Source organism: Bufo gargarizans, chromosome 5 (assembly GCF_014858855.1).
Source record: "Bufo gargarizans isolate SCDJY-AF-19 chromosome 5, ASM1485885v1, whole genome shotgun sequence".
NCBI classification, from domain to species: domain Eukaryota; kingdom Metazoa; phylum Chordata; class Amphibia; order Anura; family Bufonidae; genus Bufo; species Bufo gargarizans.
The window spans coordinates 232,649,399-232,674,827 of record NC_058084.1 but is presented as its reverse complement, the minus strand read 5'-3'; the positions used below and the strand labels follow the sequence as shown (position 1 = coordinate 232,674,827).

The window sequence follows — 25,429 nt, the reverse complement described above, 5'->3', positions numbered from 1 at the left end:
GCCCTGTACCTCACATGAATCCAGAGTTCTGCCCATTCATTGCTCTGCTAAATTTATATCAAGCGGTCAGCTCAAGGTGAGTGTCTTTTCTGCTACAGCTAAGCGGGCATGTCCATTCTCTCCCTATCACAACTAAGGTGGCGTTTGAATGATGAAACTGGGGGGGCGTGGCCTGACCGGCAATGTAGGAAGCTGCACTCCGCTGAGCTCCTGACTGCCCCATCCTGCTACATCCTGTGGCTAGACACCTGGTTTCTGCTCCGGATAGCTGCTACAGCTTCAGTGGTGCCTCCTCGCTCCTTGGACCCCTCCATGATCATGACGAGGTCGGTAGGAAGGATCGGGAGGCGGCGGTGCCTACCCCGGCAAAACAAAATGGCGCCACCACGCCAGATAAAGCGGTGGAGATCACGGCAAGGCTTGTGCAGCATGCCCTAGTCTCCTCTCCTGCGGGCAGTGCTGAGGATGCGGGTCCCCCTTCTGTCGCAGCGGCCCCTGATGAAGCATTGACCACTGACCTTAATGAAAAGGCCCATGGCACCCTAGATGGCGGACACCATGAGGGCCAGATAGAATCCGCCCCAGAAGCCCGTCCTGCGGCTACAGTCCAGGCCCATGCGGCCCAAGCAGGGTCTTCGATCCTTCTCCTTCCACAGATCCTGGACCCTACTAGCAAAGATATATATGCCGCAGTACAACAATGCAGCTCCGCTTTGCTTGCTTTGAATACTTCAGTGGGATCACTGCAGGAGAATGTCATTAATACGACAAGATATGCGGAAAATAACAGAGTTACAGAAATTAAGCACCGGGTTGGTCGCCTGGAGGATCAAGTTCCACTGGTAAAACCCGACTTAGCCAAGGTCATACATAATATTACACTAATGATAAATAAAGCGGAAAACCTGGAGAATAGGTCCCGTCGTAATAATCTTCGCTTAATAGGAATTCCAGAAAGAGCTGGATCTTGTCCGATTTTTTTTTTTTGAGGATTGGATCAGAAACACGGTTGCTAAAGACTCCCTGTCTCCTTTCTTTGCTATTGAGTGCGCACAGGGTGCCATCTCGTCCTCCACCTCCGGGAGGCCCTCCCAGACCAGTCTTACTGAAGCTTCTACATTTCCAGGACAGGGATATTATTCTTCGTAAAGTCTGGGATCATCCGGATCTCTCCATTGGTGGATATAAAGTTTCAATTTTTCCGGACTTTTCGAAAGAGCCCGCTTTTTGGATGTGAAACGCACTCTAAGGTCCCATGGAATTTGATAATCTATGCTCTACCCGTCTAAACTATGTGTGCAATTTCAGGGTAAAACCCATTTTTTTGGAGTAGCCGGAGGAAGCCTCTCGCTGGACTGAACAATCTGGATGCCTTTCTGCTATGCCGAGGGATGCTTCGCCGTTGCAGACCTGAAGAAGTTCTTCTGCAGCTGTGATGGACATTTGCCTTCTGCTCTTTATTTGCACTAACCTTACTTTTTTCCTGCAGGATAGTATCCGTTGTTAAAATTATTCTTTGCCCTTTACTGATGTAGGTTAATATATATATGCTTTCTCAGGGGTGCTGCTTGCTGCTGTGGTGGTCTTTTGATACCACACAGGACTAAACAGCCGATTGTCATGTTTGCTTATTAATGTCCGGGGTTGCTGTTTGGGAGTTTTGATGACTATTTTTATGTCTACTTCTTATGTGGGCTTGTTATTGCTTTCTATGTTGTGGGTTGCAGGAAAACTTTCTGTGCCTCACACTCTCCGTTGGGACTACTGAGAGCGTCCCTTTTTGTAGATTTTACTCTTTTATGTTTTTTTGGGGGGGGGAATTATCTGAGCAGAGACACAACATTTTTTAATATAATACTGTTGGGCGATGGGCTTTGGATGGACGGATTACTTATTATCCTTTCGCTCTAATAGCGTGGAATGTTAGAGGCTTGGGTAGTCCAATCAAGCGTCAGGCGGTCTTTGCAGCTGTTCAACCTTATCAACCAGCCATTTTATGTCTTACTGAGACCCATTTGTCACGCCAGCACCACAGACTGCTTGCTAAGCCCTGGATTTCATTCTACCTTCTCTTCACAAGCTAGAGGGGTTAGCATTCTGGTTCATAGTGCCATCAAATTAGTATGTCATTCTAGTAAACTAGACACAGAGGGGCGTTATGTTTGCCTGCACTGTACTATTTTCAGGGTACAGTTCATGTTGATAGCTGTTTATGTTCCACCTCCGTATTCCACTGTGGCAATCAAGGAGATTTTGGACTGGATCTCTTATAACCCACAGATTCCTATTTTGTTGGTAGGGTACGTGTGGCGAGAAAGGGAGAGGCGCTCATAGAGTAGTAGGAAAAGGTATAAAAGAGAGCAAAAAAAGAGGGGTGGTCGCCAATTTATTGTGCTCACCTTTTGATGTTGTGCATCAAAAGGGCACAATACTCTTGTTGGCGATAGGTCGGTGCTGCCGGTACCTCTCAATGGGGGGATATGTACTAAATACAGTACAGATGGGATACCTTCTTGTCGCAACATGACTTAATTCGATGTTGTTTTAAACTTTTTTATTTTGCTATTAAATAGTAAGCGACAACGCATTTCGGAGTAATTATAGCTCTTTCTCAAGTCTGGGGGGTCCGTGCCAATGCAGAGAAGGTAGTTTCTCACATATGGATGATCAAAACTGCAGGCTGGAGGAATGGCTGACACCAGAGAGGACAAGAGCCCTGATTACCCACCAGGACCTGCCCAGTATCAGCTGCACTGCCAGAGCTGAAGGACCTGGGGTGATGTCACAGTCATGTGATCAGTGTGGTATTTTGTTGGTAGGTGATTTTAATAATCGTCTTGATCCTGAATTGGACAGGTTTTCGTCGTCCCAGGCCCCGGCACCTTCTGGAGAGACCTCATTGGCAAGACTATTGAGGAAGGTGGATTTATAGGATCTCTGGAGGATTAAATTTCCAATGGAGAGACAATTTTCATGCTTCTCTGCCTCCCACTCCTCCCTGTCCAGGATAGATTTGCCTATTGGGTCTCTGGAGGCCTCTTCTTATGTATTATTGTGGAATTCTTTGATAACAACGTAGGGTCTACGTCTCTAAATTCGGTTTGGGATGCCATGAAGACGTTTGTACGGGGCCTCTTTATTCATAGGATCCAGAGACGCAAATCTAAATCTAGAGCACTAACTAAGGCCATGCACCTAGAGATGCAGACATGGGAATGCAGGTTCATAGGGGCCCCACCCCCACATGTGGAGGCCAAGTGGAAGGATGCGCAAGCTAGGCTCAATGAGCATTTACTACATGTAGAAAAAATCGCTTATTAGCTATAACAAAAAAAAATTTGAGGCAGGTGAGAGTACGAGTAGTTTATTGGCGAGGGTGATTCGTTCACAAGAAGGTCCTTCTAGAATGACAACAATACAGACTCCTGACGGAGATCTTTCTGTTGAGGATATTGTACTAAATGTATTCCATGGCTTTTATAGGGAGTTGTACTCCTCTAGAATAGCAGTAAATAAGGAGGATCCAGGGTCAGATGGGCTTCCGGCGGAATTCTTTGAGATATAGGGAGTGTCTTCTCCCTCACCTATTAAATACGTTCAATGAAGCCTTGCAGGTTGGTATTCTGCCTGCATCTATGCGCGAAGCTATAGTGGTAGTGATCCCAAAGCCAAATAAGGATTTAAATCAACCCGAATCTTATAGACCCATTTCTCTATTACCACATGATGTCAAAATACGAGCTAAAGTACTGGGCAATAGGCTAAATAAGGTTCATATGGCCGTTAATACACAAAGACCAATCTGGGTTTATGCCGGATAGAAGTACAGCCGTTAATCTAAGGAGATTGTTTCTCAATACACAAAGACTGGTACACTACAGGGGGCTGCTGGGCTGTGGTGTCCTTGGACGCTGCTAATGCCTTCGACAGTATAGAATGGAGTTATTTATGAGAGGTCCTAGCAGCTATGGGTTTTCGTAAGAGTTTTATTTCCTGGATACGGTTATTATATCATTGCCCAGTTGCAAGAATTAGGACGAACGGGTTGCTATCTGGATATTTCCCTCTACATAGAGGTACTCTGCAGGGATGTCCCTTGTCACCCTTGCTATTCACAATCGCCATTGAACCTCTTGCTTGTTTTCTGTGTACATCGATACACTGGCAGGGTTTTCAGGTGGGTCATCGGGAAGAGAGAGTTTCGTTGTACGCGGACGACCTGTTATTATGTGTGGGAGACCTGCAGATTCCATAATTCAGGAAATAGAATAAGTCCCAAATACATTTGGGACTTATTCCAGACTCACCATTAACTGGGATAAGTTCACAATTCCACTAGATCCACTTCCAGCCTCATTAGATATTGGAGGTCTACCTTTACAAGTAACCTATATATAGCCCAGAATAAAGTCCAGGGCCCACCCCTAACTGTATCATGAACCAACCAAGAGGAGTGGGTCAATTAAGTACACAAACACTTATAATACTGAGGTAATCAAAAAAATAACATAATTTTATTAGAAAATCACAACAAGACATAATTGGCACAGATCACAAAAAACATTTAACACAGGTCAATACATAAAAGTATTAAAAACAAAGAGGACCGATGGTGGACTGCTGGTATGTGTTTATAAAGTGCAAGTGCAATAATCCTGATTGGTCACCAAACCACTATGGCTCAGAACTACATAATATAAAGGAATCCATATGCATATTTGTACAACAGATACCAAAATTGGAGGTGAAAATACACACACCAACGGCTAACTGAGGCAATAGGGCAACCAAAAATGTAATAGGCACATAGAAAATACTGACCAACCGACCTAGTATACCACACAGGAGCACCACCGGTCCACTCCCCAACGCACGTTTCGTGTTAAGCTTTTTCAAGGGGTACTTTACAAGTGACTGACAGATTTAAATATCTAGGGGTGATGGTGACTTCATCTCTGACGGACTATATTAAGTTGAATATAGAACCACTGATTGCCAAATTTGTCACTAAATCTAATATTTGGTGTAAATTGCCTTTATCAGTTTTTGGTCGCAGTAATCTCATAAAAATTGTACTTATGCCTCAGTTGTATCTTTTCCATAATTCTCCAGTCTGGATCCCACAAAGGCTGTTTTTTAAAACACAGGGGATTTTTAGGTCCCTAATTTGGAGGAAAAAGCAACCAAGGATAAGTATTGCAACGCTTCAAAAAAGTAAAAAGAGGGGTGGTTTATCTTCACCAAATCCATGGTTCTATTTCATAGCTGCCCAGCTGCAACATTTTAAAGGGTGGCTTCAGACTGATGAGCTGGATTCTTAGGCTGCTATTATTTCATCTATTACAAAACAAAGGGCTCCGATTGCCACTGTGGAATTAGGTTCCTCCCGGTCAGCTACACATCCCACTTTGTCCCTGGTGACCAAAGTATGGTCTAAATTTTAAAATATGATAGGTATTACTGGCTTTTGTGATGCTACCCCTTTATGGCGTAACCCTCAAATGTCTGAGATATTTCGTATGGAAGGTTTTTCTCCATGGGAAAGGATGGGTCTATTGTTCTTCGGACAACTTCAATTAGATGGAGTTTTTAAATCCTTTATGCAGTTTCAGGAGGAGTTTAGCTTACCCAACAATTTTTTTCCCCCCCAGTATTTACAATTGAGGCATGCGTTTCAAACACAATTTCCCAAGGGAGTGCGGATTTTTGACTCTTCCCCCTGTAGTTAAGCGTTTATTAAATTACTCCTCCACTAAAGGCCTCATATCTTTGTTATATTGACATATTATTGATACTTCCTCCTCTTCTACTACCATTAGGGCAAAGGTCCAGTGGGAAAAGGATCTTGAAGTGTTGTCCCAGGAACAATGGACAGATATTCTGGCCCTTACTCCCTCTTTGACGGTTAGTGAATCGCAGCGACTATCACAACTGTACCTTATCCATCGAGTATATAGAACCCCACAATTTCTATTCAGGATTGGTGTGCGTTCAGATTCAAAGTGCCCATGTGGGGAAGATGATGCGACATTACTCCATATGATTTGGAGCTGCCCGCGGCTGCGATCCTATTGGGAGGATGTCAGAAGTATTATAGTGACGGCAACTCACATACGTTTTCCTGATGACCCTAGGGTCTGTATACTGGGGCTACTGGATTTTCCGGGACAGGAACTCCTTTTGTATTCATATACTCCTATTCCAGGCAAGGGTACTGATGGCTAAACACTGGATATGAGAGGCTCTGTCCACAAGGCAAGAGTTTGTTAATGGGATGAATGTAATCATGAGATTAGAAAGGGGAGTATATGCTAAACGACATTGTCCAAATAAGTTCTTATCTTTATTGCAAGGGTGGGTTGAGTCAGCCAACCCTTCACAGGCGTTCAAGATTGTATACGGGTACAATACAAATGTCCTTCTTACACTCCCTCTTCAGGGGATCTACATAGTTACTGTGTAATGTTTGAACGGCTGAGCCATCATATCTAGACAGAACTGTCTTGATGCCCAAACGTGTGTGTGTCCTTAAATTTACAGACATTGCTGTCTCTCTTCTCAAGTTGGGAAGGGGTGGGTGTTATTGTGTTATTGAATACAATGTTACGGTACTTTGATCATTTCAATGCTGTATTGTTCATATAAACTTTGACTTCCCATTATTGTCTTAGGTGTCTGCGTACACCACTATCTTGTTGAACTTATTTTCAACTGTACAAAAAACTAAGAACTCCTTTTTGATGTTCATGTGATAATGTTTATTTCAATAAAAATAAACTGATTTAAAAAAGGAATGATGAAACTGGGCATGTGCAGCCATCTCAGTGAGCTCGACAAAGGAATAAGAAAAAAACACCAGGTGAGCAGGTGAGGCTACACAGATAGATTTCAGTAAATAGCTTGGTCGCTATGCTAAATTTTTAATTATATGTGATGAGGTGTATAGGGAGGTGCTAAATCAAATAAATCAAAGTTAAAATACAGTCCTGATCAAAAGTTTAAGACCACTTGAAAAATGGCAAAAAATCATATTTAGCATGGCTGGATCTTTACAAGGTTCCAAGTAGAGCTTCACCATGCAACAAGAAGAAATGGAAGTGAGACAAAACATTTTTTGAGCATTCAGTTTAATGAAAACAACGAATAAACTGAAACAGGCTGTTTTTCAGCTGAACAAAAGTTTAGGACCACACCTCCAAACCCCCCCCCCCTCCCCCAAAAAAACAGAAATCCAACTTCCAAACATGAACTCAGTAATGAGTAGCTCCGCCGTTATTGTTTATCACTTCCACTTCGGCATGCTTGATGCAAGCGTTTCTATGAGGTGAGTGGGAACATTTCTCCAAGTGGTGAAGACGGACGCACGAAGGCCATCTACTGTCTGGAACTGTTGTCCATTTTTGTTAACTTCCATTGCCATCCATCCCCAAAGGTTCTCAGGGGAACGCGCAGGATGGGCCAAAAGAGTTATGTTATTCTCCTGGAAGAAGTCCCTTGTCCTGCGGGCATTGTGTACTGTAGCGTTGTCCTGTTGAAAAACCCAGTCGTTACCACACAGATGAGGGCCCTAAGTCATGAGGAATGCTCTCTGCAACATCTGGACATAGCCAGTGGCCGTTTGACGCCCCTGCACTTCCGGAAGCTCCATTGTTCCACTGAAGGAAAAAGCACCCCAGATCATTATGGAGCCCCCTCCACTGTGGCATAGAAAACATCTCAGGTGGGATCTGCTTGTCATGCCAGTAACATTGGAAACAATCGGGACCATCAAGGTTACATTTTTTTCTCATCAGAGAATAAAACTTTCTTCCACCTTTAAATGTCCCATGTTTGGTGCTCTCTTGCAAAGTCCAAACAAACAGTTCTGTGGTGTTCAAGGAGACGAGGTCTTTGAAGACGTTTTTTGTTTTTGAAGCCCTAAAGTCTCAGAGGCCATCTGATGGTTATGGGGCTACAGTCAGCACCAGTAAGGGCCTTAATTTGGGTTGAGGATCGTCCAGTGTCTTGACGGACAGCCAATTGGATTCGCCGGCTCAGTGCTGATGAAATTTTTTGGGGTCTTCCACTTGACTTTTTTGTTCCATAACCCTCAGGATCATTTAAGAAATTCCAAATGACTGTCTTGCTGCGTCCCACCTCAGCAGCGATGGCGCGCTGTGAGACCCTGTTTATGCATTTCAACAACCCGACCACGTTCAAAAAGGAGAGTTTTTATGCCCTTGCCATCACAACATGTGACTACCTGACAATGAATCCACATCTTTGTACAGATTTGGCCTTTTAAAGGCATGTGGTCCTAAAATTTGGATCAGCTGAAAAACTGCCTGTTTCAGTTTAATCGTTATTTTCAATTAATTGAATGCTCAAAAAATGTTTTGTCTCACTCCCATTTTCTTCTTGTTGCATGTTAAAGCTCTACTTGGAACCTTGTTAAGATCCAACAATGTAAAATGTGATTTTTTGCCATTTTTCAAGTGGTCTTTTGATCAGGACTGTACCATCTTTATTATGAAATTACGTCAAAAACACATGAATCACTCAAAAGAGCCAAAACATGATAAAAATTCACAAGGGGTGGGCCAGCAACAACAATACATACACAACCTGTGCAAAGCCAGTTAGTACATAGATCACAAGGCAACACCAATAACAATGTGTAAGAAGCACAATATGTACAGGTACGTATTATACTCAAAGGCAGAGCTTGGTGGTCAGAACTGCAGATATTTAAATGACCAAAAGCCAATGATATTGTTCAGATGATTTACTTACATATACCACATGTAGCCAGCAATTAATTAAACTTGGAAGACCTTCAGACAAAGCAGTTGGCGAAAAAGTGAGTCAAGTTTGGTGAGTAAGCTCTGCCTTTGAGTACTTGATGTACCTGTACACTTTGTGCTTCTTGCAAATTATAATAGCCATTGCTATTGTGATCTATGTACTAATTGGATTTACACAGGCTGTGTATGTATATGACGGTTGTGGGTTCACCCGCTGTGGATTTTAATCATGTATTGCCTCTTTTGTGCAAGCCATGTGCATGGGTGGATTGAAATCACAGAATAGAGTGAGGGTGGATTGGCCTTATACACTACAGAGAAATAACCCAGTGGGCTGATGCCCAGGGGCCACTTAATCCCTTCCTCTTAGCCGTCAGCAAGGTACATAAAGATCTGATGCTCTCAGCATTAATTAATGTAGGAGCATCGGGAACAGCTTCATACTGTGGAGTGGGCGGAACAGTGGCGGATCCAGAGCCTGGTCTCGGGAGGGGCACAGTCTGTCAGACTGTCATTGGCACCACCGCAGTTGTCCGCAACCCCTGAGGTGTGGTCCCATCCCTGTACTGACTCCCGCTTGGCGCTCCGCTGTTCCAGACTTCTAGTTCATGGGCCTGGAACTTGGTGGGCGGGCCTAATTAGAACGGCGCCGGGTTGTACCGTCTTGATGCTGGCTGGCTGACAGTAAGATGCATTGGGGGGAGTGTAAGAGACAGGGCGGGCCACCAATGTCGCCGCAGCGCCAGTCTATGTGAAGGGGCCCTAAAAAACTTATTAAAGAGGATCTTTCATGGGTGCAAACATTGTAAGATAACGATGTGTTTATGTAGCGCGGTGCCCAGGGATCTCACTGCACTTACTGTTATCCCTGGGCGCTGCTCCGTTCGTCCGCTGTGGCCCCGTTACCTTCTCAAACAGCTGTATGGTAATTGCTACTATCGGAACACCAGGAAGGAGTCTGGACAGATTGGACAGCGCTTCTCCCAGGGAGAAACAGGGCAGACTCCTCCATGGTGTTCCGATAGTAGCAATTACCATACAGCGCAGGGGAAAGTAATGGGGCCACAACAGGCGAATGGAGCTCTCTCACTATATTACTATATTCTCGGAGGGGGGGGGTTAATTGACCTGGATCCGCCAGTGGGGCGGAAGTATGTATATTGTGCTGGACTTTGGTATTTGGTTCTGCTGGGGTGGTATTTTGTCCTGCACTACGGTACTGATGGCCTTGCCACCCTGTCCCACCTTCTATAAATTGTGACCCTCCTACAACATAGGGCAACTTTTAGTGTTTTTCCAGGGCCACTTTAACTTCTTAGTGTGCCCCTGGTCATTTGTTTATAATGTAATTTCATAATAAAGATGGTATTTACATTTTTGGCTTAAGTCTAGAACCTTTTCAGTTTTTGGTGGTCTATTTGCTATCTGGTGCATTGTGGCTTGTCATGCAAGCAGAGGGGTATTTCATTAATTGATTTATTTATCCACTATGTCTCTAAAATTTCTAATGTTTTTCTGTTTACACAGGAGGACTGTGGTTTGTCCCATCATTGATGTCATTAGTGATGATACATTTGAGTACATGGCAGGTTCGGACATGACCTATGGTGGTTTCAACTGGAAATTGAATTTCAGATGGTACCCTGTTCCCCAACGAGAAATGGATCGGAGGAGAGGAGATCGAACTCTCCCTGTTAGGTGAGGTGGTGGATTGATTTAGTTGATTTGGTTCTGCTTTGCATTAGAGTTGCACTGGGTACCAAAGTATCAATACCCAATACATTTTGCATCGGTATCAATTCGATATCGGGACTTGCCTTTTACTGATACTAGGCTGCGCAGCCTAGTATCTGAGAACATGGCGTGCGCTGCTCTCAGTGCACGCCATGTTCCCTCAGCAGCACAGTAGAGAAGGAGTGTCTCTCTCCCTCCCCACTGTGCTGCTGCCGCTGCCACCAATGGCGGGAGAGAGGGGATGGGTTGTGTCCACTGTGCCACCAATGAAGATAACTAAACATTGATACAAATACAGGGGGCGGTTGCCGGCGACAGAATCACATAGCTCTATAACAAGGCGCTGCAATCCGCGGCACATGAGGGGTTAACTGCCGCTGATCACAGATCCCTGTCATAGAGGGTGCCGGCTATGTAATTCTGCCGCGTGCACCCGCCCCCTTTGTTTGTATTAGTGGTTTACTTATCTTAGTTGGTGGCGCAGTGCCCCCAACCCCAGTATTAAAAACATTGGTGGCGCAGTGGCCACAGGATCCCCCCCCCCTTTATTGGTGGTGCAGTGGCAGTTCTGATCTGAAACCCAGCAGTGTAATTACGGGACTCCGATCGGTAACCATGGCAGCCAGGACGCTACTGAAGCCCTGTCTGCCATGGTAAGCTCCCTGCTGCTGTGTGCACAAAGCACAGGGCAGCAGGGACAGTGTAATATCCTATTCACCCTAATAGAGCTCTATTAGGGTGAATAGGACAAGGGATTAAAAGATACCAGGTTCTAACCCCTTAAGTGGGGAAATAGTTATTACATTTTTAAAAATAATATTAAGTATAAATCACCCCCTTTCCCAATTTTACATATAAAATAGATAAACAATAAATAAACATATTACATATTGCCACGTTCAAATATCGCCAAGTCCGAACTATTAAAATATAAAAATATATCTCCTATGCAGTGAACGCCGGAACAGCATTTTTTTTTTTTTTTTATAAAAACTGCGCGATTCACAATTTTTTTTTATCACCTTGTCCCCCCAAAAATAGGATAGGACTGTTCGATTATGAGCCGGAATTTTTGCATGGTATTGAGTATCGCAGTACTTTTTTATGGTATCGAGATCGAATCAAAAGTTTGGTATTGTGACAACCCTACTTTGCATTCAATGAATCCAGATATGCTTTGTATATTGACAGTTATTGAAATGGGAATAGTGGCTTAAATTATATGGAGTATAATTATACCAAATATGCTCCATCATGCAGTAACATTTTATGCACATATGAAATAACTTTAACACATATGCAAAATTAGAAGACAATACTTTTCTCAGCATGTCACAGGTGTTGTTTTTTCTCCTATTTGTACAAATGTAAATTTACCATACTGCTTTGAGAGGAAATGACATCACAGGGGGTGCATAATTTCCTATATACAGTAAATGCACAATGTACAGAAAGCCATAAAAAAAACTTTTCAGACATACTGTTTGGCCAAAAAAGCCTATGCTCAGGTGTTTTTTTTTTTTTTTTATTATTATTATTTTTTATTTTTTTTTATGCGTTTCAGGCATTGTCCTGAATGCCCAGAGTCAGCATTGTATTGGATTTGGCTGATTAATTTTTGTAGTTTCCAGTGCCTGCATACTGCAGCTTGTCTCCCATTCACTTGGAGAGGAGCTGGGTGCAGTACACCATCACAGCCACTACACAGTGGAAAGAGCCTTCTGCTTCTGTATCTGTGTTGGACACCCATCTATTTGATATTGATGACCTATCCTTTAGATAGGTCTTCAATATCCAAGTCTCGGATCGCCCCTTTTACCTTTTAAGCTAGAAGGGTAATTCTCTTCCAGTGTGTAGAGATTGATGATGTGATATATACCATGTCATAGACCCCCCCAGACACATAGACCAAGAAGTCTGTATATGAAATGTGTCAAATGCTGTAGACTAGTGGCTGCAGGCCAAAGCTTACATGCTGTATTTTTCGCCCCATAAGATGCACTCCCCCCCCTCCCCCCTCATCTTAAGGGGCGAATGCTGCCAGTCTGCGATGCATCAGGGGGAGGGAGGAGGGGCCGGTGTCATGCAAATGCGGCAGGGCCGGTGCGGTCACTGCACTCTTCCCCTGCCGTTCACTCGTTGCTTTATTGCCTAAACCTTTTATAATAATAACTTTGATTGAAGTTCCGATTCCCCAGCCCCATCTGTACTACTTACTAAATGTCCTGTAGCAGGCAGAGCAGGACGTCCGGCCGTAACTCACTGATGTCATGTGCCTGCACCGCCTACTTCATTCATAAACGTGACATCAGTGAGTTACTGCCGGCCGTCCGCCCTGCTCTGCCTGCTACAGGACATTTGGTAAGTAGTAAAGATGGGGCTGGGGATCGGAACTTCAATCAAAGTTATTATTATAAAAGGTTTAGGCAATAAAGCAGTGAGTGAGCGGCGGGCCTGGAGTACAGTGACCGCACCGGCCCCGCCCATTTGCTTGCCACTGTTCCCTCCCAAAGGTTTAGCTACGGTATATTAGGGCATCTGTGGATGCCACTATTATGGGGGGGGGGATATGTGGATGGCACTGTTATGGGGTGGGGGGTCTGTGGGTGACACATATATAAAGTAGCAGTGCCATCCACAGATCTACCCCCCATAACAGTGCCATCCACAGATCACCCCCCCATAACAGTGCCATCCATAGATCACCCTCCATAACAGTGCCATCCATAGATCACCCCCCCATAACAGTGCCATCCACAGATCACCCCCCATAACAGTGCCATCAACAGATCACCCCCATAACAGTGCCATCCATAGATCACCCCCCCATAACAGTGCCATCCATAGATCACCCCCCCATAAGTGTCATCCACAGATCACCCCTCCATAACAGTGCCATCCACAGATCACCCCTCCATAACAGTGCCATCCAGAGATCACCCCTCCATAACAGTGCCATCCACAGATCACCCCTCCATAACAGTGCCATCCACAGATCACCCCTCCATAACAGTGGCATCCACAGATCACCCCTCCATAACAGTGGCATCCACAGATCACCCCTCCATAACAGTGCCATCCACAGATCACCCCTCCATAACAGTGCCATCCACAGATCACCCCTCCATAACAGTGCCATCCACAGATCCCCCATAGTAGTGTCACACACAGACCTCCATTAGTTCAAAACTCACCAAAAGCACACCTTTTTGGTTTAAAATATTTTTTTTTCTTATTTTCCTCCGGCCGGTGCGTCTTATAGGGCGAAAAATACGGTAATAATCACTGCTGCAAGAGAGAAGGGTTTCATGTCTGCTTATTGTAAGACAGAGATACATGGGAAAAAAGAAGAGGGGAGTAGTCACAGACTCCTTTGGGATGTAAAGAGTCTGGGATATCCAGGCAGGGCGCCAAGGAGAAAGGACCGTTAGTTTATGATATAGAGTCCCAGATATATCTCGGGTGTATTTTTAGTTACTAGGGAGGTGGTAGGCTGCCACAGGTATAATGTCCAGATAGTTAACCTAAAGTGGACATGGTACAGGAATAAAAACACAAAAGAAAGGGGGAAAAAAACTGTATACGGCGCCAAATGCCTCAGAAGTAATTGGCTGCTTGTAGATGAGTGGTTAAATATGGAGTAGTTCCAATCACGATTTTAAAATCACAATGTTTGTGTAACCAAGCATTTTATCTTTTAAAATGATAATAATAATAGTGCATTAAAAACCCCTGTGAGAACATAGATAAATTTCAAGTAAAAACTCACTTCACCCAGGAGGGGCAGGGTGGGATAAAGCACATAACACCCACTCTGCTTCCTCCTGCGCCTGGGTCGCTTATAAGATCGTCCGGAAAAAACGGCAGTCACAAATGGAACGTCTGGTTATTTTCCTTTTTATTAGCACAGGGTAAGGGTAGGCTCAACGCGTTTCGGGGTCACTAAGGGTACTTTCACATTAGCGTTTTTCTTTTCCGGCGCTGAGTTCCGTCCTAGGGGCTCAAATCCGGAAAAGAACTGATCAGTTTTATCCTAATGCATTCTGAATGGAGAGTCAGTCCTTCAGGATGCATCAGGATGTCTTCTGTTCAGTCTTTTTGACTGATCAGGCTTTTCAGAAAAACGTAGCATGCAGTATTTTTACCTCCGGCCAAAAAGCCTGAACACTTTGACTGAACGCCTGATCAGGCTTTTTTCCCATTGACTTGCATTAACGCCGGATCCGGCCCCGTGTGTTCAGTCAAAACGGATCCGGCTTTTGCATGTTAAACCCGAAAAATGTGAAAAAAAAGTTAAAGTCCATAAATGGCGGATCCGTTTTTTCCAATGCATTTTTCCATTGTGATCGAAAGCCTGATCAGGATTTAAATGTAATCCGTTTTCACACGTTTTTCCGGATCCGGTGGGCAGTTCCAGTGTCGGAATTGAACGCCGGATTAAAACAACGCTAGTGTGAAAGTAGCCTAAGGATCCCCTTCATCGGGAGCATGAATACATAACATGTGGTAGCAAGTATTTATATAGTAAAACAGCGCTAAAAGGCTGTAAAAAGAACCAAAAAGGGGGAGGGGGAGGAAGTGATGTCACTTCCGGTATGCGTTCCAGAGTGGAGCGCATGTTGGCCGGCATAGATTTTGAGTGAGTTTCGGTTTGCGTTCCAGCGTGGAATGCATCCGAACATGGATAGTTAGGTCTCAGAGCCGGAAGGGAAGTGACGTCATTTTCAGACTGCGCTCAAGCATGGAACGCTTAGAGCGACTTGGTGTTTAGTTCCGGTTTGCAATCCATGGTGGAGCGCATCGGAACATATATGAATCGAATACAAATAGGTTCATTCTGAAATAGTGTGGGTCACAGTGTGGAGTTATCTAAAGTGATAATAGGGGGCATATGTAATGATCAGAGTACATGGTCTGAGGGTGACTAAACAAGAGATGATGTTATAGTTGGGTTTCGGCTACATTTCTGTATATAGGGGGACGGAGGACGGGGGGGGGGAAGGAAAGGGGTGGGTGTGATTTTTCACAGATGACTAAGTTCAATTAATTAGCACAAATCTGGGGATATAACAGAATAAAAATATAAAATAAAAATTACACACAAAAAAAAATCACATGAATATATATTCTCCACTACCCTTGAACCGGGAGTGTTTTTTTGGGTCAATAAATAAATAACGTGTTTTTATATATAATAAAATATGTGGCACCTCCTTAGTACATATGTAGCTCATGTACTTACACAACAAAATGTGCATAGTGTGGAGGACAGGATAAGGAAAGTTGCATGAATTATACAGGAATCATGGACAAATAAAGGCAAACTGTATGTGTAGAAGGCAAAACAAAAAATAAAATGATAATAAAATAAATAGGCGAAAAAATAAAAGGCAAACTGTATGTAAGTATCTCTAAAAACATGAACATATTCTTGTCTCTGAAAGAACACGTATGAATACATATATGTAAAACCTGAACATTTAGTCGTGTGGAGCTCAATAAAGGGCGGAAAAAAATATATTGCAAAAGGTGCACTAGAAGATTAGATATATTAAAAGTAATAAACATATATAAGATGCTTAAAAAATAAATAAAGGAAATATGTGGCAAAGGTAAAAAGGTATTTTGATAGAGGATGTGTTTATATGTAGATGTATAGCTGGTGCATATTGACGTATCGATGGTATAGTGATACATATAGCTTTTTTTTTTTTATTTGCCCGTTTTTTCTCTTCTGGTTGTTTTCTGTTTCTATGTTATTCGGAATACCGTACTGTTTTTCATTTCCTTCATTTGTGTATGTATGTGTATATACAGGTCCTTCTAAAAAAATTAGCATATTGTGATAAAGTTCATTATTTTCTGTAATGTACTGATAAACATTAGACTTTAATATATTTTAGATTCATTACACACAACTGAAGTAGTTCAAGCCTTTTATTGTTTAAATATTGATGATTTTGGCATACAGCTCATGAAAACCCCAAATTTCCTATCTAAAAAAATTAGCATATTTCATCGAAATAAAAAAGTCAACCTTCAAATAATTATGTTCAGTTCTGCACTCAATACTTGGTCGGGAATCCTTTTGCAGAAATGACTGCTTCAATGCGGCGTGGCATGGAGGCCATCAGCCTGTGGCACTGCTGAGGTGTTATGGAGGCCCAGGATGCTTCGATAGCGGCCTTAAGCTCATCCAGAGTTTTGGGTCTTGCGTCTCTCAACTTTCTCTTCCCAATATCCCACAGATTCTCTATGGGGTTCAGGTCAGGAGAGTTGGCAGGCCAATTGAGCACAGTAATATCATGGTCAGTAAACCATTTACCAGTGGTGTTGGCACTGTGAGCAGGTGCCAGGTCGTGCTGAAAAATGAAATCTTCATCTCCATAAAGCTTTTCAGCGGATGGAAGCATGAAGTGCTCCAAAATCTCCTGATAGCTAGCTGCATTGACCCTGCCCTTGATAAAACACAGTGGACCAACACAAGCAGCTGACATGGCATCCCAGACCATCACTGACTGTGGGTACTTGACACTGGACTTCAGGCATTTTGGCATTTCCCTCTCCCCAGTCTTCCTCCAGACTCTGGCACCTTGATTTCCGAATGACATGCAACAGTCCAGTGCTTCTTCTCTGTAGCCCAGGTCAGGCGCTTCTGCCGCTGTTTCTGGTTCAAAAGTGGCTTGACCTGGGGAATGTGGCACCTGTAGCCCATTTCCTGCACACGCCTGTACACGGTGGCTCTGGATGTTTCTACTCCAGACTCAGTCCACTGCTTCCGCAGGTCCCCCAAGGTCTGGAATCGGTCCTTCTCCACAATCTTCCTCAGGGTCCGGTCACCTCTTCTCATTGTGCAGCGTTTTCTGCCACACTTTTTCCTTCCCACAGACTTCCCACTGAGGTGCCTCGATACAGCACTCTGGGAACAGCCTATTCGTTCAGAAATCTCTTTCTGTGTCTTACCCTCTTGCTTGAGGGTGTCAATGATGGCCTTCTGGACAGCAGTCAGGTCGGCAGTCTTACCCATGATTGCGGTTTTGAGTAATGAACCAGGCTGGGAGTTTTTAAAAGCCTCAGGAATCTTTTGCAGGTGTTTACAGTTCATTAGTTGATTCAGATGATTAGGTTAATAGCTCATTTAGAGAACCTTTTCATGATATGCTAATTTTTTTAGATAGGAAATTTGGGTTTTCATGAGCTGTATGCCAAAATCATCAATATTAAAACAATAAAAGGCTTGAACTACTTCAGTAATGGCGGGAATACGCTGTGGGTTAGGACACATCATCTGATGTTGGAGCGATGCTTGTTCATTCTCTCCCTGACTGTTTGTGTTGTTCTACCCACATAATTTAATTTGCAAGGACAGGTTAGTGGATAAACCACATTTTTTGTACCACAATGTAGATCTTGATAGAGAAGTGGAATAGACGGCTCTACTGCTCAGATAAATGGTAGAGGTGCAGAGCTGCTTGGTCTGACTCACCCAGTCAGAAATATGAGATTAAAAATGAATATGAGATAAGCAGGCACACTCTTATTTGGTTACAGGTATTATTTATTGATAATTTAATATATGTGTGATCTGGTAAAAAATTATTGGTAGTTCCTTTTTAATAGAGGTATGTTGGAGTGGTGGTAAGTTTTTTTTAGCACATTTTCCCTAAAAATATGGATATAAAAATGGTGAATAGATGTTTTGAATATATATATATAAAAAATGTTTGTGGAAAATTGGGAAAGAAAGCGGTTAACAGTTTTTCAGATGCAGATAAAATCTTTCGGATGTAGAGAAAAATGTGTATAAAAGATGTCTAAAAAAAGGTAAATGTCCTTAAAGTCTTTCATATGAAAATCACTGATCAGGATATAAATAACTGAAGATCCACAGGATGATAATCCACTGTTAAGACAGGGTTATTGTCCAGTGATGCCCCTTAGTGAAAATTAGATTGTCATTCTGTGTAGGATCCCTGATGTGCCTTTTAGAGAATAACAGTTTGTAACTGGTGGTAATTCTGTGGAAGAAAGTGGTGCTCTGTGCCTAGGTGCGGCGTCCTGCACTGTCCCTGGCTACAGAGATCACTTACCCTTCCCGGCGCTTGATCTCCTGGGTTCTCTCGTGATGGTCTGCTGTTCCTGGGAGGCTCCTGCGATCCAGTCCGGTTCTCCAGAGACAGCGGCGTGCCTCGTGTTACCAGGGATGCCGGGGGGCGTGGTTCGCGCGTCTGGAGGATGACGTAGATGGTCACGTGATCACGGACTCTCTCTCTCTCAAGCGCCTTCACAGTGTTCTCCCAACTCTATGTGAGTGGTGAGTGTTCCGGTAATCCTCAGCTTCCTTAAACGGGTTTCGGGACTCTATCCCTTCATCAGTAAGTGGAGGATTATTGCGGATGCTGTGATTTTTATAGGGCCGTGATTAACCTGTTTGTTAACCAATTATTGTCACCAATAAAGTTACTATCTTATCTTGGTTGATGTATTCATTGGTTAATTTATTTCAATGGGTGCATAAATATGTGGCTGGAGTAAAAGATGTATAGAGAAATCTTCTGGTTCTCAAAAATAATGATAAAGTGTTTGAATATGAAAATAAGGGTTAATTGTTTTATTACAATTTCATCCATTAGGTATTATTGTGTGAGTAGTTCATTGAGAAGTGGGTAATGAAAATTATATAAGATAATATATATGAAAAAGTTGAAAAATATAATAAAAATAAATGGAAAAATATGAGAAAATATATATTCAAGTACATATAGAAATATATATAATTGATGGTGATTCTTCCCATAGTAAAATGATTGATCTAGTTATTAAGGGCAATGTCATGATTATTCCCTATACTTCAGGAGGGACTTTCATATGTTCTATATGGTGTGAGAGAATACCTCGCCCAGTGTCGTTAGGTATAGGAGTGCACCACTACATATAATATAGCATCACAAATGAATTTCTATGTGGATCTTTTTAGTGGTGTATAGAACTTATAGATGGGGGTTTATGTATTTTTCTAGTTATACGTGATATCCCATGATGGGGGTTTACCGATTGTGAGCACGTACCAGGGATGAACCCATTATATCACTGGTCCGTAGCATAAAAGACCCAGTGATTTTTGGGGTTAACATTCCTGTCTGTGTCAAAAAGAGGAGGATTCATTGTGTGAATATTAAAATCCCAGGTTGTGGATACATCTGCGGGATAGACCCATTGTATCACTGGTCCGAGGTATAAAAGACCCAGTGATTTTTGGGGTTAACTTTCCCATCTGTGTCAGAAAGCAGTGGTGAAAATATGGCTTAGAGGCAAGATTTGGTAGATCTAGAGGTATTTGTACATCTTTAGTTGTCAGCACAATCCCCTTTTTTTTTAAACGCACAGTCAGAGGTATCCATTACATCACTGGTCCGTAATAAAGACCCAGTGAATATCCGGATTTGTTCTCTGTGTGTCTCCAAGGAAAGAGGACAGGGTACAAGGAGGCCTGAGTGAGTTCATAGTGTAAGATACCTTAGATACGGTAATGATGTCGGTATCATTAAGGCCCATAATTTGCGACATATGTGTTTATTGAGTCTTTGTTGATGGAGTGGTAGGTATCTACACTTATGGGTAGTCTAGTAGTTGAATGACTAGACTACCCATATGTGTAGATACCTACCACTCCATCAACAAAGACTCAATAAACACATATGTCGCAAATTATGGGCCTTAATGATACCGACATCATTACCGTATCTAAGGTATCTTACACTATGAACTCACTCACTCACTCACTCAGGCCTCCTTGTACCCTGTCCTCTTTCCTTGGAGACACACAGAGAGAACAAATCCGGATATTCACTGGGTCTTTATTACGGACCAGTGATGTAATGGATACCTCCGACTGTGCGTTTAAAAAAAAGGGGATTGTGCTGACAACTAAAGATGTACAAATACCTCTAGATCTACCAAATCTTGCCTCTAAGCCATATTTTCACCACTGCTTTCTGACACAGATGGGAAAGTTAACCCCAAAAATCACTGGGTCTTTTATACCTCGGACCAGTGATACAATGGGTCTATCCCGAAGATGTATCCACAACCTGGGATTTTAATATTCACACAATGAATCCTCCTCTTTTTGACACAGACAGGAATGTTAACCCCAAAAATCACTGGGTCTTTTATGCTACGGACCAGTGATCTAATGGGTTCATCCCTGGTACGTGCTCACAATCGGTAAACCCCCATCATGGGATATCACGTATAACTAGAAAAATACATAAACCCCCATCTATAAGTTCTATACACCACTAAAAAGATCCACATAGAAATTCATTTGTGATGCTATATTATATGTAGTGGTGCACTCCTATACCTAACGACACTGGGCGAGGTATTCTCTCACACCATATAGAACATATGAAAGTCCCTCCTGAAGTATAGGGAATAATCATGACATTGCCCTTAATAACTAGATCAATCATTTTACTATGGGAAGAATCACCATCAATTATATATATTTCTATATGTACTTGAATATATATTTTCTCATATTTTTCCATTTATTTTTATTATATTTTTCAACTTTTTCATATATATTATCTTATATAATTTTCATTACCCACTTCTCAATGAACTACTCACACAATAATACCTAATGGATGAAATTGTAATAAAACAATTAACCCTTATTTTCATATTCAAACACTTTATCATTATTTTTGAGAACCAGAAGATTTCTCTATACATCTTTTACTCCAGCCACATATTTATGCACCCATTGAAATAAATTAACCAATGAATACATCAACCAAGATAAGATAGTAACTTTATTGGTGACAATAATTGGTTAACAAACAGGTTAATCACGGCCCTATAAAAATCACAGCATCCGCAATAATCCTCCACTTACTGATGAAGGGATAGAGTCCCGAAACGCGTTTAAGGAAGCTGAGGATTACCGGAACACTCACCACTCACATAGAGTTGGGAGAACACTGTGAAGGCGCTTGAGAGAGAGAGTCCATCTACGTCATCCTCCAGACGCGCGAACCACGCCCCCCCGGCGTCCCTGGTAACATGAGGCACGCCGCTGTCTCTGGATAACCGGACTGGATCGCAGGAGCCTCCCAGGAACAGCAGACCATCACGAGAGAACCCAGGAGATCAAGCGCCGGGAAGGGTAAGTGATCTCTGTAGCCAGGGACAGTGCGGGACGCCGCACCTAGGCACAGAGCACCACTTTCTTCCACAGAATTACCACCAGTTACAAACTGTTATTCTCTAAAAGGCACATCAGGGATCCTACACAATGTAGATCTTGTTTGATGTTCCATATTTCGTTTAGGGCCTCTTTTGGTGTATTAAAAGACAACTCTTTGGTTCCATGGGTGATCATGGTGCAACATAGGCACTTTTTGAGTTGGCATTTCCGTATCCCTATCTTACTTGTATCCCGAGTGGTCCCTAATGGCAGGATCATTTTTTGCGTCTCTAGTTTAGGACAGGACGGGGCAATGATATTCTTCAGAGTTAGGGCCCTTCTGAATGTGAAAGATGGTTGTCTTGGTAGGGAGTCCCTTAAGATTGGATCTTTAAGAAGGATGCCCCAATGTTTATTTAAAATCTGTCTAATGTTTTTATGTTTAGCATTAAAACGGGTGATTAGGTTGTGTTGGTATTTATCATTGGTTGTAAGTTTCGGTCGGGTGGATTTAAGGGTGGCTTTTTGGTTTAGGGTGCATACCTTTTTTGCAGTGGCGTTGATTAGTCCTTTCGGATAACCTTTTTCTTTGAATCTGCTTTTGATGATCTCTAATTGTTCCCTCATTACTTGGTCGTTTGAGCAGTTTCTTCTGATCCTTTTCATTTGGCCAAATGGAATGTGGTTTTTCCATTTGGAGTGATGACAGCTGTAATATTCAAGATAGCTATTCGCATCAACTTTTTTAAAATACGTTCGGGTTGTGATTTTGTTTGACAGGGTTTTTATATGGATGTCCAAAAAAATAGCTTCATGAGGGTCATTTTCAGAGCTGAATTGTAGGCCCCAACTGTTGGTGTTTAGCTCCTTGATGAAGTTGACTAATTCTTCCTCGCCTCCATCCCAGATCAGTATGATGTCATTGATGTATCTTTTATAGAATATAATCTGATCATGGGAGAGGAGGCCTAGCTTTTCCTCAAAAAGGCCTACAAAAAGATTGGCATCGGAGGACGCAAATTTTGTCCCCATTGCTATCCCCTTGGTTTGTAGGTAGAATTTTTCATTAAAAGTGAAAAAATAGTGGTGAAAGATGAAGTGGATGGATTTTAGAATAAAATCCTTTTGGACTGAGGGCATTTCACGATCCTTGGATAAAAAATGTTTGATTGCTTGGAGGCCTAAATCATGTTGAATATTGCTGTACAAAGAGCTCACATCTAATGTTATCCAATGGTAGTTTGTTTTCCATTGAACCGTATCTAGAATACTGACTAGATGTGAGGAATCTCTAAGATACGAGGGAAGTTCAATGACCTATTTAGGGAGTCAATGCCAGATATGATTGGTCTGCCTGGGGGATTTTTTATGGATTTGTGTACCTTAGGTAAAAAATAAAAACAGGCTACTGTGGAATGCTTTCTCTTTTTTATTAATGATTCTAGAAGAGAAACCAACGTCTATTAGTGACTGGAGATTTTTTTTTTAAATGGATGTTGGGCCACTTGAAATGGTCCTGTAGTAGTGGTTGTCCTGCAAGATTCTATTGGATTCTGCTAAGTAATAGCTGCGGTCCATAATAACGACCCTCCCCTTATCAGCATTCTTTATAATTATGTCGTTATTGCTCTTTAGGGCCTTCAGGGCTCTGTTCTCATGGGTTTTGAGATTTAACGGATGTTGGATTGAGCTTTTGTTAGAGTTTTAAAATCTTCAAGGACTAAATTAAAAAAAGTTTCTAAGTGGGGGCCTCTGCTTCCTAGAGGGTAAAAGGAAGATTTGGGTTTTAGATTCGAAGGTACAGGGGGTGGTTTGTTGGAAATGGCCATGCAAACCTCTTCAGATTCAACGGGACTTGAGGCCTCACGGTTTAAAGATCATGGTCCCCGTCCGTGAGGTTTTTGATGGAAAAGTGTATTTTCAAGGTTAGTCTTCTGATGAACTGATTGAGATCGACAAATAACTCAAAGGGGTCTGGATAATAAGTGGGGCAAAAAGAGAGGCCTTTGCTCAAGCGTGATAGTAATTCTTGTTTCAGAGGATATTTAGAGAGCTTGAAGATTCCATTAGTTTTTGGTGTGATGGTTTCGTTGGTATTGGGTGGGCTAGTGGAAGGGGATGGATTTAGGCGTTTTCATTGAGTGTGTTGTGTGACGGCCGCAAGCTCTTTTTTTTTGTTTTTTGGTGTGTATGTCTGCATCCTCATGTTCTTGGCCAAATGAAAAGGATCAGAAGAAACTGCTCAAACGACCAAGTAATGAGGGAACGATTAGAGATCATCAAAAGCATATTCAAAGAAAAAGGTTATCCGAAAGGACTAATCAACGCCACCGCAAAAAAGCTATGCACCCTAAACCAAAAAGCCACCCTTAAATCCACCCGACCGAAACTTACAACCAATGATAAATACCAACACAACCTAATCACCCGTTTTAATGCTAAACATAAAAACATTAGACAGATTTTAAATAAACATTGGGGCATCCTTCTTAAAGATCCAATGTTAAGGGACTCCCTACCAAGACCGTCTCTCACATTCAGAAGGGCCCAAACTCTGAAGAATCTAATTGCCCCGTCCTAGACACACAAAAAATGATCCTGCCATTAGGGACCACTCGGGATACAAGTAGGATAGGGATACGGAAATGCCAACTCAAAAAGTGCCTATGTTGCACCATGATCACCCATGGGACCAAAGAGTTGTCTTTTAATACACCAAAAGAGGCCCCAAACGAAATATGGAACATCAAACAAGATCTACATTGTGGTACAAAAAATGAGGTGTATCTACTAACCTGTCCTTGCAAATTAAAGGACAGGTCAGGGAGAGAATGAACGAGCATCTCTCCAACATCAAACGAGGCGTCCTAAACCACAGCGTACACCGCCATTACTCAGAAAAACATAACGGGGACCCATCAACACTTAAAGTTTCACCTATAGAACATATAACCGCCTCTTAACAACTCTGCCAGAAGGAAATGCACTGGATCTATCACTTCAATACACTAATACCCTTTGGACTGAACGAATCAATCGAATACTCAAATTACTAACCAGAACCTCTGAATACCAAACATCAACAACAAAATATAACTAAAGTATAAGAATATATATATATATACACACAAATGAAAAAAAAAAAATTTCGTTAATAAGGAAATTATTTTCATGACGGTATTCCGAATAACATAGAAACAACGGACAACAACCAGAAGAGAAAAAAAAAAAAGCTATATGTATCACGATACCATCAATATGCACTAGCTATTAGGGCTGCAGCTAACGATTATTTGAATAATCGATTAGTTGCCGATTAATTTCTACGATTAATCGATTAATCGGAAAAAACGACAAAATTACCAAACAGAGGTTTATCTGATCTTACTTGAAAAATTATGTTCAAAGGCCATATTAAAACAAATTGTGGACGACACTATTATGGGGGATCTGTGGACGACACTATTATGGGGGATCTGTGGACGACACTTATGGGGGGATCTGTGGACGACACTTATGGCGGGGATCTGTGGACGACACTTATGGGGGGATCTGTGGACGACACTTATGGGGGGATCTGTGGACGACACTTATGGGGGGATCTGTGGACGACACTTATGGGGGGATCTGTGGACGACACTTATGGGGGGATCTGTGGACGACACTTATGGGGGGATCTGTGGACGACACTTATGGGGGGATCTGTGGACGACACTTA

The 25,429-nt window shown here is 42.4% G+C and overlaps 1 protein-coding gene across 2 annotated transcripts in view; it reads left to right on the top strand.

The window, feature by feature from the left end:
• Positions 1-25,429, top strand: part of GALNT1 (polypeptide N-acetylgalactosaminyltransferase 1) — a 554,146-nt gene that overhangs the window by 310,978 nt on the left and 217,739 nt on the right. For both annotated transcript variants that reach the window (XM_044293081.1, XM_044293083.1), the window contains one exon: positions 10,311-10,481. In XM_044293081.1, the coding sequence (XP_044149016.1) occupies positions 10,311-10,481 (171 nt within the window). The remainder of the gene's footprint in view (positions 1-10,310; positions 10,482-25,429) is intronic.